The 14,930-nt window shown below is 61.0% G+C and overlaps 1 protein-coding gene across 6 annotated transcripts in view; it reads right to left on the bottom strand.

Moving 5' to 3' along the window:
* WIZ (WIZ zinc finger) overlaps nt 1–14,670 on the bottom strand; it is a 58,770-nt gene extending 44,100 nt beyond the window's left edge. For 2 of the 6 annotated variants that reach the window (XM_075134099.1, XM_075134101.1), the window contains exons 1-2: nt 9,370–13,512; nt 7,719–8,173 (exon numbers count right to left, since the gene is read on the bottom strand). In XM_075134099.1, the coding sequence (XP_074990200.1) occupies nt 7,719–8,173; nt 9,370–9,524 (610 nt within the window). In that variant the 5' untranslated portion in view covers nt 9,525–13,512. Of the gene's footprint in view, nt 1–1,233; nt 1,510–1,814; nt 2,032–7,718; nt 8,174–9,369; nt 13,513–14,305 lie in introns of those variants that run through there. The other 4 variants (XM_075134102.1, XM_075134098.1, XM_075134100.1 and 1 more) reach the window with 4 other exon arrangements.
* Nucleotides 14,671–14,930: the final 260 nt, after the last annotated feature.

Here is a 14,930-nt window from a genome sequence, read left to right as displayed (position 1 = left end):
AGGACGCTCCTGCTAAAAGCATCTAAAAAGCTTTACTTTAACGATGATGAAGGTGGCAACATCTCAGAGGCCAGGACCGAGCACATCTACGAGGACACACTCCACGAGTGTGCAAAAAGAGACACCGTGGAGCTCCCACCGTCCCCAATCCTGCTGGATTTTTCCCCAGTTTGCGGGAGAGCCAAGCACACAACCCGGATCCTTCCCTCCACGGCAGCAGGATTTTGCCAGGGTTGCAAGGGGAAACTGAGTCACAGACGGAGCCTTGCGGCTTGAGATTATTCCTTTTTTAAGATAATTTAAGCCAGACATCACCCTCCGGGCAGCGGCGCCCAGCGCTGCGGAGGGGGATGTGGCTGAACAGGTAAGCATCGTTAGTCCCCCAGCGGCAATCAAAAGCCAAATTACTGCCGACCCCAGGATGGGTTGTCCCCAAACCAGTCCAGGCTAGAGACACGGATGGGGACAACCTCCCAACACATGCAGCACCGGTGACCGTCACACCCCACGGCTTATTTCTGCCATTTAATTACTTTCCAAGAGCGAATTGGGAAAGAAAAAAACACCTACAACCTACAGCCCCACGGGACCGGAGAGCGCTGAGCTGTCGGGACGAGCCAGCACCTTCCCCCCGGGGTCGTTCCCTGCGTGGGCAGCGGGCGCCGAGCCCACCTCCACCCCGGGAATGCCGTGTCCTGCCCCTCGATTTCCCGACGGCGTCGGGAGCGGAGGCAAACACGGCTCTGAGCATCCTTCCCCGGGCTCTTATGCATGACTCCGGGCTCAAGTGGGCTCTTGAGTTTCATTCCAGCAGGGGGAAAAAAAAAAAATATATATATATATAAAAAAAATAATCAGATGGTGCACGTGGATGCTGGAGAGGGGAGGGGATCTCTGAGCATCGGGATCAGCTTTTCCCGGGAGCGATCTCAACTTCAAGAGTTCCTTAGCGGTGCTCGGAGGGATGAATCAAAAGAGGCTCTTGGCCCGTGACAGCGGTTCTGGCGAGTCAAAACTGGAGGGGGAAGGGGAGAGGGGACACAGAAGAAGGGATTAAAAAGAAAAGAGAAGTGGAAAAGGCGGGGGAATAAAATAGGTGGCGAAACAAAAGGGACACGGAGGTGGGACAAAGGCTGAGCCTCAGCCCCTGCCACATGCGGTCCATCTTGGGTATTGTCCTCGCTGTCAGATCTGTATAAATTAAAACCCCGGCGCCGCGAGCGCCTCCCCTACCTCCTTTCCGCGGCATCGTCTCTTCTTGAATGGAGCGGGGGGGGAAAAAAAAAAAAAAGTCTGTAAAAACTTCGATCTCCAGGCTGCCGCGCCGCCTGATGCTGCAAAAGCTTGAGCATCCTTTGGGGGTGATTCCCCCCCCCAGGTGGGAGGGTTTGGGGGGGGGTTTTGCTCCTGCTAGAAACCCCCCTGCCGAGAGGACGAGGCGGCGCAGGGTGCTGTACGGCGTCGAACAAACCCGCGGGCTCTGGTTCTCCGCCACCCCTTTCGTATCGCCTCCCAAAAAAAGACACGGTGGATTTATTTAGTTGCCCGGATCCTAAAAAAAAAAAAAACAAACCCTGCTTCTTCCCCCCCCCCCCGAGCTAGAAATGGTCCCAAATTAAACTGAGAGCGGCTTCCCCACAATCGCAATCAAAATAACCATAAAAAGCTCTAAATTGGGAATAAACGATGCTGCGGCAGGGTTTCATCGCCTGGGAAAGCCCTGGGGTGCCCGTCACAGGCGGGCAGCGGGTCGTTAAAGCAAATTGGGATGAAATCGCTCCTTTTTAGCTAAAGCACACGTAGCTTCTCTGTACCTGAACTGGGCGTTTTCCCAGTTGTCCCAGTTTGGCACATGGTCGGACCTCACAGCGCGCACCGGTTCGGGCTTTCCAGTCTGATAATGCGATGGATAAAATCCGGTCCCGCAAAGCTGGGGCCAACACCGGGGATATGAAACCACCGGGACCAAATCAAACCCCAACTCCGCTGCGACTGGGAGCAGAAGAGGAGCCTCGGCAGCTCGGTCGGATCCTGTGCCGACATATTATAAGGCATAAAAGAGAAGATTTGGCTAAATCAAGACGTATCCAGCAGCTCCAGTGCCGGGAACGGCAGATTTCGGGTCGATAATCTCACGCCAGGACTGCAGACGCTGTTTCCTCTCTTCTACCGTTCTCGTATTAAATCAACGCATGTTTTGCCTGGATTAATTTGGTTAATTAATATGGCAGCTCCCGGACAGAGGTCACTGGTGGGGATGTGAGCCCGTGGCACCGACTGGCTTTGGGGCTTTGCCATCCACAGAGCGCGGTGAGCCTGTGTTGGGGACCTTGTGGCACCGCGCAATGCCACGGGGACCGTGGTGACACCCCACGCTGTCACAGCATCCCCAGAGCATCCCGCTGTCCCTTGCGTCGGGGACCTCGGTGACACCCCACGCTGTCACAGCATCCCCAGAGCAGGATGTCCCTGCACTGGGGACCTTGTGGCACTACGTGCTGCTGCATCGGGGACCTCGGTGACACCGCACACAGTCACAGCATCCCCAGAGCATCCCGCTGTCCCTTGCGTCGGGGACCTTAGTGACACCGCACACTGTCACAGCATCCCCAGAGCAGGATGTCCCTGCATTAGAGACCTCGGTGACATCCATGCACTGCTGCATTGGGGACCATAGTGACACCCCACACTGCCCCAAGCATCCCCGATGCAGCGTGTCCCCATTCCAGGGACATCAGGGCTCTACACACTGCCACGGCAATCCCAAAGCCAGATGTCCCTGCATTGGGGACCTTGTCACACCCCACGCTGCCCCAGCCACCCCCATGCAGCGTGTCCCCATGCCAGCGACATCAGGACCCTACAACACCGCCACAGCAATCCCAAAGCCAGATGTCCCTGCATTGGGGACCTTGTCACACCCCACGCTGCCACAGCAATCCCAAACCCAGATGTCCCTGCATTGGGGACCTTGTCACACCCCACGCTGCCACAGCAATCCCAAACCCAGATGTCCCTGCATTGGGGACCTTGTCACACCCCACGCTGCCACGGCAATCCCAAAGCCAGATGTCCCCACATCAGGGACCTTGTGACACCCCACACTGCCACAAGCATCCCCACAGCAGGACGTCCCTGCCTTGAGGACCTTGGTGACACTGCCACAAGCATCCCTACAGCAGGACGTCCCTGCCTTGAGGACCTTGGTGACACTGCCACAAGCATCCCCACAGCAGGACGTCCCTGCCTTGAGGACCTTGGTGACACTGCCACAAGCATCCCCACAGCAGGACGTCCCTGCCTTGAGGACCTTGGTGACACTGCCACAAGCATCCCCACAGCAGGACGTCCCTGCCTTGAGGGCCTCAGTGACACTGCCACAAGCATCCCCACAGCAGGACACCCCCACATCAGGGACCTTGTCACACCCCACGCTGCCACGGCAATCCCAAAGCCAGATGTCCCCACATCAGGGACCTTGTGACACCCCACACTGCCACAAGCATCCCCACAGCAGGACGACCCTGCCTTGAGGACCTTGGTGACACTGCCACAAGCATCCCCACAGCAGGACGTCCCTGCCTTGAGGACCTTGGTGACACTGCCACAAGCATCCCCACAGCAGGACACCCCCACATCAGGGACCGCAGTGACACCCCACGCTGCCACGGCAATCCCAAACCCAGATGTCCCTGCACTGGGGACCTTGTCACACCCCACGCCGCCACGACAATCCCAAAGCAGGAACGTCCCCACATCGAGGAACCTCGTGGCACCATCCCCAAGCGCGGGGAGGAGCCGGGTACCATCCCTCCCACGCCGAAAGCACAACCCCAGCCCCCCCGTCCCCAGCCCCCCAGCCAGCAAATCCTCCAAAACCTCCCCACGCACCGCGGGGGCGGGGGGGACCCCTCACCTCGGGTGAAACCTCCGACCCCGTGCTCCATCGCCAGCGGGGACACGCAGCCGGGTGACAGGGAGCGGGGGGAACCGAGGGGACCAGCCCCTCGCCGGGCAGCCCCAAACCAAGGCGATGCCGTGAGGGGTGCAAGGGAGGAGGAATGGAGCAAAAGCCCGACGCGATGACGAGCCGCGACCGCCCGCGGCCCCAACCGCCCCGCCGATACGGGGAGGAAAAACCTCCCCCGGCCGCGGGTCGATAAGGGCGCCGGCGATTTGGGAAACGAGGAGGGAACCGCAGCTTGGAGATAAAGGCTCGGCGATTCGGATCGCAGGCAAGCGGCACCCCCTCCCCTTCACCCCGGGGGGGGCCAGACAGGGATGAACCCCAAAATAGGAAGGGGGCGAAGGTTGGAGCATCTCCAGCTCCGTTGCTGCTGCCCGCGACAACAAATTACCCAAACTGCTTCTAAAAGAGCCTCCGCACGGCGCAGCACCCCCAAAAACATCCCCCCCCGAAGAGCAAGGAGCGGAGATGAGGCCACCAAAAAGCCACGAGAAGGGTCCCCGTGGGATGTGGCACCCAACCCCCACCGCTCACGGTGCCTCCAACCGAAAACGGTTCGGGTACCACAACCGGGGATGGGAAATCCCCGGCAGCGGCTCCTTCCTCCTCACCGGCTCCAAGCTCAGTCGGGCAGAACGGAGCAGCTGCCCGACCCACCACGGTGCTCGTTCCTCCGCTAACGAGCCCGCGGGCTGCAGAGCCCGGCCATCGCTCGCTTGCCGCGATCGCCGGCACCGCCGGGTTTTTTCCTCCACCTCTTCTCCCACGCCGCCGTCCTTCGGGCGTGCTGCCTCTCCACCGGCACCAGCTCGGCGCTCTCCGGCGCGCAAGCGGGACACGCCGCTGCTCTGGAGGGATGCTCCACGCCGAGGATACCCCAAAAAACCACCCTCATCGCGGGGGAACGTCTCTCCCGGCAGCAGCGTGGGCTCTGCCTGGCTCCAAAAACCTACCGGCAGCTGCCAAACCAGCTCGTGGTTGGCAGCGCTTGGCAGACGCCGGGATAATTTTGCCGCGATGAGGATGTTGGAGGCATCAGGAGAGCCCCAAAACCTTGAGTTTGGTGGCACCACAGGCATTTGTGCGGGGTCTTCCCAACCCACAAGACCCTTAGACCAGCGTGCCAGTCTTAGTCTCCATTTTGGGGTGTTTTGGGCCATTTCACCTTGGTTTTTCAAGCTAGGAAGTAGCGATGGGGGCTTGCATCCCTTTAATGATGAGCAGGGCTGGAGCTGGGTCTACCCGAAGCACCCCAGGACCCCAGCTGAGCCCCACCACCCATCCAGAGCCAGGCTGGACACCCGGATGGGGACGTTCTCCATCTCCTGACGCAGCCCTCGCTATTTTTTGGGCACCAGCTCCTTCCTTTAAACACCATCTTTAAACACCCATGTCCACTCCCTGGAGTTAATTTTCCACCCATCGACCGTGGTGAAGGACCAGAGAGCTGAAAAGCTTCCCAGATGCAACGTGGTCCTTCCCCACCCACCTCGTGGTGGGTAAACAACAACGGGACTCACCAAACAGGTCGCCTGCACCAGAAGATAAGGTTTTAAGTCAACTGATGTTTGCGGAGACAGGCAAACTCATCACGGGGAAGCGGTGTTGAAGAATCGGAACCGGTGACCCCACTGCTGTTACTGCTTCCAGCTGTGGAAAAAGCCACCCACCAGCCAGGGGACAATGGATGAGGCAAATCACCAGCCGGTGGTGGGATCTGTGGCCACCACCCACCTCGTTTTCCAGCGAGGACACGGGGATGGGGAAGGACAGGAGGGTGGCAAACACATGGAGGTAGAACTTGGGATGGTGGAGGCACCTGGCCAGCGTTTGGCATTGAAATGATGGAGAAGTTGAGGCAGGAGAGGGTTAATCCTCCAAAGCAGACAGGGGACAGGCGCTGGACAACTGGGGATCTACAAACAACTTGCAGCAGCCGTGTTCAATAGATAAGGAACTGGCCGGACAGCTGTGTCCGAAGAGTTATAGTCAACATCTCAACATCCAAGTGGAAACCAGTAACGCGTGGTGTCCCTCAAGGGTCCGTACTGGGATCAATACTATTTATGATCTCCATCAACAACGTGGATGTTCGGATTGAGCGCACCCTCAGCAAGTTTGTGGGTGACACCAAACTGAGTTGATACCTTGAGGGAAGAGATGTCATCCAGAAGGACCTCGACAGGCCAATGTGACTTCTGGATGACCCAAGAAGTGGGCCAACGTGAACCTATGAGGAACCTAGGAAGTTCATCAAGGCCAAGTGCAAGGTCCTGCACCTGGGTCGGGGTAATCCCCAGTATCACAAAATGGGGGATTGAGAGCAGCCCCATGGTGAAGGACCTGTTAGAGCAGGTCCAGAGGACGCCGTGAAGATGATCCAAGAGCTGGAACACCTCTCCTATGAAGAAAGGCTGAGAGAGTTGGGGTTCTTCAGCCTGGAGAAGGGCCTGGGGAGATCTTCTTGTGGCCTTTCCGTATATAAAAGGGGTTTTTAAGAAAGATGGAGAAAGACTTTTGGCCAAGACCTGAAGGACAACAGGCAACAGCTTTAAACTGGAAGAGGGTAGATTTAGATTGGACGTAAGGAAGAAACATTTTATGATGAAGGTGGTGAGACATTGGACCAGGTTGCCCAAAGAAGTTGTGGATGCTCCATCATCGGAAGTGTTGAAGATCGGGTTGGACGGGGTTTTGAGCAACCTCATCTCGTGGAAGATGTCCCTGCCCACGGCAAGGAGTTGGGACTAGATGACCTTTGACACGGGGGACAAGGGGTCTCCAACCCAAACCACTCTTCGAAAACCTCCCTGCTCATCCAAGAGCCCTTGGAGGAGAGTTTCTCCCAGAGCTGAGTCAGGGATGGACCCAACAGGGTCTCCCACGGGTGACAAGATCCCCACCCCACAGCAGGACATCCCCTGCAAGAGCATCCAGCGCGCGCAGGGGGTTTTCACGATGCCAAGGACACCCCGGTATAGCTCCACACCAGCCCTGGGGACCAACCAGTCCCTGCCGAAGCTCCTCACCCCCCATCACCCTCGCCCCACCGGCGGCACGGCTTCCCCGGCACCAAGCGGTGAGGCAGAGGACGATGCCTTCGGCCCGCAAGCGCGCAGCCACCCTCAGCAGAGCCGGAGGAGCGTTTCCGTTTCGAGAAGAGGGGAATTCAGCGAGGCGCAGGTGGCACGGTTTCACTCCGCTCGGCGCGACCGCGGCTTCGCCAACGATACCGAAAACACAGAGGTCACCGCTGCTGCGGCGCAGCCCCCGTCCGCTCCCTCCCGAGGCGGCACCGGTCCCACACCGACATGCGGTGAAGCACAACCGTCTTGCACGGGGATGAGCAAGGTGTCCCCATTTGGGGAGACCTTCAGTTTGGGGTCCCAACGCTGTGCCAGGGGGATGAGGGGTCTCCAAAAAGCCACCGGCTTGACCCACCGTTGGGTTTTGCGCCTGTCTGTGGTGCTGAAGCCGGGCAGCGGCACGGGGATGCCGGCCCGGCATTCGCACCCTCATTTCTCCTTCCATCAAATCCACGTTTCTCACCGTACCGCGGTTCCCATTTCACCGCTGAGAGTTGGGGAACATCTCCAACGCCAAGAGAGCAAACGCCCACCGCAAACCGCCCCGGCGCGACGCTGCGACCGTCGGGCAAACCAAGCGAATCGACTCGAGCATCACACAAAAGCAGCGGGAGATGTCCCCGTCGCCCAAGATGCCACCCCAACGGCGCCGACGGGGGACTTACCGGCCACGTCGTGCGCTTCCAGGGCGACGTCGGGCTCCTGACGGGAGAGCGACGAGAAGAAGTCGGGGTCCTCTTGCAACGGGCGCAGCTCGGCGCCGGAGGGTCCCTTCCCCTCCCTGCTCATCGTCGCCAGATCATCCGCGGCGTAAAAAGCGTCTTCCTCGAGCTCCGTCTCCGTTTCCACCGACGTCCCAGATAAAGCCGGGTTCTCCAGGGGCTTTTTTGCATCTTGAAGGAAAGCGGCTCTTCGTTCATCGCCTTGGGGGCATTCAAGGGCAGGAAAAGTCTCTTTGTTTGGCTCCGGTGTCATTAACAGGGCTCTGCCTCCATCTCCTTGGCGCTCTGAGAAATTAGGGACAGCTTTCTCCATCCCTCGCCGATTGTGCTGTGTCACTCGGAAAAAAACACCGCGCCGGCACTCAGGAGGGTTGGCGGCCAGGGACTGCCGGCAAAATCTACAAGAAATAAGAGATAAAAGAGGAGAAAATGAGAAAAGAGGCTGGATTTTGCCGAGGTGGAGGAGAAACGGCCGCAGCTCTGTCCGTGCCGGGAAACTCAACGGTCTCGGTGCCTCGCCGTGGTCACCGAAGCTCTCGGTGTCCCAGAGCCAGGCAAGACATCAGGTCCCATCGCTCTCTCCTTGCAAAAATTGGTGCTGCCAGTAGCCAAGACGGTGCTGGGTCCCTGCCGGAGTCGAAGGACCCCAAAAGGTGCCGCTTCTCCCCAATACGAAGCTTCCCCCCGCTCCGCCGCATTGCGATTTGCCGGGGGAATAGCATCCCCTCCAACCTTTGCCACACGCTCCCCAAAAAAACCCCAAGCGCCCTCAAATTGATTATTTATCCCTCAAAAAATTCAATCCCCACCATGCAGCGCTGGGAAAGGTGCCAGTCTGCACCCCGGGAGCTCTGCTCTGCCCCAAAATCGGGGTAGCTGCCCCCAAAACCGGGGGGTGGGGGGGGATTTTGGGATGCTGTGCCACGTCCTTCCCCCCCCCGTATGAATTCGAGCGGATGGGACAAAGTGGTACCTTCGTGCTGGGGGACCCTCGAAGGATTTGGGGAGCCCTCAAAGGGCCACCCAAGTGTGGAACCCTCTCAAAAATAAACCATCACCCCAAAATACCTTCCACCACCCGACGCCGCTGCAGCTGCAGGTTAAAGGGTGAAAAAGAAAATCATCGGGAGAAATAAAGGAGAGCGCTCAGGATCCTGATCTCTGCAGGGCAGAGATGCCGGGTCGAATCCTGACCCGGGCAGGCGGAGAAGGGAAAAATAGGAGGAAAGAGGCACTAAAAAGCCGGGCTTATCAGCTCCGCCGGAGGATAAAGGCACAGGAGGAGAGTGAAGGAGCTAAATTTACCCCGCCGAGGAAGGAGAAGGCAGAGAAGAGACTATAAATACCTTCAAGGTAAAGAATGCAAATGAAGAGGGAATTATTCGAGCTGGCACAAGATGTTTTCCCGCCCCGAGGCCGAGGGAGGAGAGCGATGGAGCAAACCCCAACGCCCGGCAGCCACCCCGAAATGCCACCCCGAAATCTCTCCCGCCCCGAAGCAGCCGGTGCTCCGGAACGACGCCCGGAGCCAACGTGGGTTAGTTTGCCAATAAGAAGTGAAAATAAAAATTCAATTAAATAAATTAAAAAATACGTTCGCTCCACGCGCCGGAGTCTTTCTTCCACGAGGATCGGTTGCTCCGGCTGGCTTCGGTTTGTACGGATATTCCGCCGGCGTTGCCCCGAAATGGCACCCGACGCCCACGCCGTGCCGGCGGGATGCTCTCGCCCTGAAGAGCGGCGCCGCATTGACACTTCCCCCAAATCCACGGAGGGTTTTTGGGGAGCAAACCCCAAATCTGTGGATGTTTAGGGGTTTGCCGCGGTATCGGCTCGGTGCCGGTAGGCTGGGATGAGGGATGCTCCAAAGGGATGAAACCACCCGCATCGGCTTATCGGAGGGAAGCAGCGGATCGCGGCGTCACCCCATCTTTAATTACGATCCGGCTTAAATCCGGCCGGACACAGACAGCATTCCCTTTTTACCGCATCTCCCACCGTGCCATGGCGGCTCATCCATCGTGCCGGCGAGGAGCGTCGGAGAAGCCTCCACATCGCACGGTGCCGGCAAGATGGGAGCCCAGCAGCCGGCACGGCGCCGGCGTTTCTCCCGGTGTTTCCCGGCGTGCCGTCAAACGGCGAGAAGCCGCCCCAAAACGCGTCGCTTCGCTGCAAGGAAATAAAAAGGCACGGCAACGTGCCGGGTGTGTGGTGGCAAGGTGGCGGCAAAGCTGGCAGGGGACAGGCAGGGGACAGGCAGGGGACAGGCAGGGGACAGGCAGGGGACAGGCAGGGGACAGGCAGGGGACAGGCAGGGGACAGGCAGCAGCACCTGGGATCCAGCGGGGGGAAAAGCCATCGCAGTTTTGCCTTTTTAATTGCGGCCGCATCTCAGCCCGGCCGGAGACCCCAGCACATCCTCGAGTCTATCCAGGCGAGAATGGGTGAAAATACCCACAAAATGGGTTTATTTTTAAAAGTTGCGGTTTTTTGGGGGATGTGGGTTCAATCCAAGCCAACTCCAGGACAGAATCCGGCATCCCTCAGGGACCACCGGCTCCTTTCCCCGGTGATAAATCGCAGCATCACCGCGCTCGCCGGCTCGGTCTAAACTTTTGCTCACCGAAACGTGCCTCACCGCGGCCGTGCCGAAACCCCCGCGACGGGAATGACGCCAAATCCCCCACCCGCACCCCGGCATCGGGCTCAGCATCACCCACCAAAACCCCAAACCCAACCAGACACAAGCCGGCGCAGTCGGGGGGGGACATCGGTCCCGCATCCCCCACCTTGCTCACCAAAACGCCAGATTTTTTTTTGAAGTTTTCCCTTTTATCCTTCCAAAAACACAGATTTATCCATCTGCCGTGCCGGCAGCGCTCCCTAAAAACCCACTGTCCTCCCCAAAAACCCGCTTCGGTGTTTTCAAGCTCACCGGGGGGGTAAAAAAAGGGAGATTTTTCTTTTTTTTTTCCCCCGGCTCGCTCCACACCGGCACCCTAAAAGACCCGAGTGCTCACCGTAAAGTTTAAAAAGCCTCTTCCCGAGCTCTGCTCGCTTCCCAAGCTCGCTTCCCAAGCTCTGCTCGCTTCAAGGGTGGGAGCAGGACTGCGGAAACCCTTCCCCCAGCCCATCGCCCCAGAGCCATGCAAAGGCGGAGCAGAATTGGGACAATTTAAATGCTAAACCGGTTAAGTGGGGACAATCGCTGCCTTCCCTGGAAGTCAAGAGGAAGGGGCCTTTCCCCAGGCCAAACGGCTCCCGGCGGAGTTTCTTGCAGTGGGGTTACCCTGCGCGCTTGAGTCAGAAAGGCTTTGGCTGCGTGGTTTTTCCCCCCCCACCACCCCCGTGGGGTTATTTTTTTTTTGGTTTTTTAGCTTGCTGGGAGAGCAAGAGCCATGTCGCAGGAGAACGGTTTTTCACCCTTCGTATTGGATCGCGACCAAGCGTGCGGGGTCCGGCACGCTCACGGCACGCTCCAGCCGGGCAGGCGATCGCCGCGTGGGTTTTTTTTTCCCCCCCGCGTGGGTTTTTTTTTTTTTTTTTCCTTCCCTGGGAGAAACCTGCGGCAGAGCGGAGCCGTGGCGCAGAACGGCGCTGTTTTATTTCCCCCCTCCGCGATGGATCACGGACAAGCGTGCAGAATCCGGCACGCTCGAGCCGGGCGGGCTACGGCCGCGTGTTTTTTTCCCTTGCGTGGTTTTTTTTTCCTCCCTGAGAGAAATGCGTGGCAGAGCGGAGCCGCGGCACAGGAGGACGGCGCCGGCTTTTCCCCTCCCGCTCCGTGGTGGATCGTGGACAAGCGTGCGGGGTCCAGCGCGCTTGAGCCGGGCAGGCTCCAGCCACATACGCGGTTTTTTTCCCCCCACGTGTTTTGTTCGGGGTGTTTTTATCTCCTGCGGCAGAGCGGATCCACAACGCAGGAGGACGGCACCGGTTTTTCCAGGTGCCAGGTCACGGCCAAGCGCGCGAGGTCCCGCGCACTCCCAGCGCACTTGAGCCGGGCGGGCTCCAGCCGCGCGTTTTTTCCCCCCCCCCACGTGTTTTGTTTTTCCCTGCTGGCAGCGCAGAGCCGCAACGCAGGAGGATGGTGCTGGTTTTTCCTTCTCCGTGCCAGGTCACGGCCAAGCTCGCAGGCTCCGGTGCGCTCCCGGCACGCTTCAGCCAAGCCGGTTGCGGCTGTGATTTTTTTTTTTTACCCCCCTGCGTGGTTTTTATTCCTCGCGTGGCAGAGCGCAGTCGTGACGCAGGACGGCACCGGTTTTTCCTTCTCCGTGCCAGGTCACAGCCAAGTGCGCAAGGTCCCGCGCGCTCCCAGCACGCTTGAGCCAGGCAGGCTCCAGCCGCGTGGTTTTTTTTTTTCCCCCCCCTCCACGTGTTTGTTTTTTTTTTTCCTTGCTGGCAGAGCAGAGTCGCGATGTAGGAGGACGGCACCGGCTTTTCCTCCTCCGTGCCAGGTCACGGCCAAGCTCGCAGGGTCCGGCACGCTCCCAGCGCGCTTGAAACTGGGCAGACTCCAGCTGTGTGGGTTTTTTTTTTCCCCCCGGTGGGGTTTCTTCTTCTTCTTCTTCTTCTTCTTCGCGCGGCAGAGCCGAGCCGTGACACAGGAGGACGGCGCCGGTTTCTCCCGCTCCACCCCGGGCCACAACCAAGCGCGCAAGGTCCGGCGCGCTCGCGCCAAGGCCGCTTACGTGCAAAACGCATCGCACCCGCTAAGAAAACTCAGAAGAGGAGCGAGCACTCCGGATTTTGATACGGGAGGAACTCGGGGAGGATTCGGAAAGCTCCCAGGACTCGAGCCAGGATCGTGGACAATTTCCTTCCACAGGGAAGCTTCAAGCGATCAGCGACGTTCCTCCCCAGCGTTAACGAGCTCATTTAGCAGAAAAGTGGCTTTTTTTCCCCCCATCCTGGAACCAGAACGAGCAAAGGATGCATCCCCCAGGGAGCTCTCCCACTTCTGCTCCAACGGTCGCGGCTACAAGCCGGCAAATCCCATGCAGAGGGGTTTTGCTGGGATGCGGGGCTTTGCCGGGGCTGGGATCCTCGGGGAATTCAGCTGCAGGGTCGTCGGTGCTGCCGGAGGGGGATTTTGTGGCGTCGAACGGAGAGGATCCGTGCACCAACTCCTCTAAACGATGCACCAGGGAGGGAAATCCGGCGTCGAGCTGTGCCGGGATGTGCCGAAAGCTGCTCCGAGCCCTGCCAGGTTGAGCCGAAAGCTGCTCCGAGCGACGGCGGCACCGCTTTCGCCTTCACGCCGTACGGCGGTGGCACCAGCCGGCCTCCAACCCGCTCCCCATCATCGAGCTGCTTGAGAAGAGGAAACATTCCCGGCACCGCGCCAAAACCCGCCGCCGAACCCACCGGCGCTGCCAATCCCCGGTGAAACTCCGCGGCACTGCCGCCTTCACAGCCTGACACCGACACCGCTCCGGCCGGCGGAGGAGGGAGATGAAAAGCTCCCGGCGGAGATTACAAGCTCGCCCATCGCCGGATGCTCGTTTAACCCCAGTTAACGAGCTCGGCAGAGGTTGGCCTCCTTCCACCGGCGCAGGAACGGTGCCGGTGATCGCGGCGGAGGTGAACGGGCAGGGGAAGAGCCAAGGGGAAGCATTAGCGCGGGTCCGGTTCCGTCCCACCCCGTGCTCCCAGCCGCTGGATGCCGAATCCAGCGCCGCTCGGTACCGGGTGTCCCGGTGTTGCTGCCTGGCATCTGCCTGTACTTACCCCCCTGCCTGCGCCGGACGCCTGGGTCCCCCCCCACCATCACAGACACAGACCCCCCTCCCCAAATACCCACCCAGACGCCTGGGACCCCCCCCACCACCACAGACACACACCCCCCCCAAATGCCCACCCAGACACCTGGGACCTCCCCACCATCACAGACCCCCCCCAAATGCCCACCCAGACACCTGGGACCTCCCCACCATCACAGACCCCCCCCCAAATGCCCACCCAGACACCTGGGACTTCCCCACCATCACAGACACCCCCCCCCCCCCCAAATGCCCACCCGGACATCTGGCCCCCCCCCCCCCCAGGATACCATCACCACCCTCCCCCCCCCAAATGCCCACCCGGACGCCTGGGTCCCCCCCCATCACAGGGCCCCCCCCAAATGCCCACCCGGACGCCTGGGTCCCCCCCCATCACAAGACCCCCCCCCAAATGCCCACCCGGACGCCTGGGTCCCCCCCCATAAGCACAGCCCCCCCCCCCCATGCCCGCCCTCCCCGGGACGCCTGGCTCCCCTCCCGCCCTCCCCTCCCGGACGCCTGGGTCCCTTCCCAGTTACCTCAGGCCCTGCGGCCCCCCCGGACGCCTGGGCCCCCCCCAGACGCCTGGGTCCCCCCACCCCGCGTTTCAGCACCCCGGACGGGGCCGGTATGGCGGGGGTGGGGGGGGGGGTGGGGGGTGTCAGCGTCGCCTCCCCCCGACCCAGCCGCAGGTCCCCCGGTAGCGGCTCCGCTTTGTCTCCCGCCGGGCCAGGGCCCCCCCCCGCCGTCGCCGCCCCGGGCACTCACCCCGCCGGTCCCCCGGGGCCGGGCCCGCCGGGCTGCTCCTCCTCAGCGGCGTCGCTGCTGCAACCGCCGCCCCCGCCGCCTCCTGCCCGGTTCCGGCCTCCACAGCAGCCGCCGCGCCGGGGACATGGTCCCTTTAAATCCCCCCCCGGGGGCCCGGCCGGTCCCGCCGCCGCCGCCGCCGCCGCCGCCGCCGCCGCCGCCTCCTGCGCCGCTCCGGCCGCTCCCCCGCCCCCCTCCCGGCGGCGGGGCCTGACTACGTCACGCCGCGCGCGACCAGGCCGCCGCCGACATCTTGGGGGCGGCGAAGGGGGTCCCAGCGCCGCCTCCGCCGCCGCTGCCGCCGTCGCCGCCGCCATGTTGGGCCGCGCCGTCCCCGCCGCGCGCGCCCGCCCCGCCGGAGCGGCCTCTGCGCGTCGCCGCCGCCGCCCTCCGCCCTCCCCGATTGGCGCGGCGCGCTGCTGATGACGTTGACAGCTCGGCGTCGCCGCCATCTTGGGAGTGGCGGGGGAAGGCGGGGGGAGAGGCGGCGCGGCGACCTTCCAGGAGGGAGGGGGAGAGAGCGGCGCGGGGCTGTGCGTCATCGGCGAGCGACGGCGGCGCCGCGCCGCCATCTTGGCGAGGCGGA

Source organism: Calonectris borealis, chromosome 31 (assembly GCF_964195595.1).
Source record: "Calonectris borealis chromosome 31, bCalBor7.hap1.2, whole genome shotgun sequence".
NCBI lineage: Eukaryota > Metazoa > Chordata > Aves > Procellariiformes > Procellariidae > Calonectris > Calonectris borealis.
This window is presented reverse-complemented; position numbering and strand designations above follow the sequence as displayed.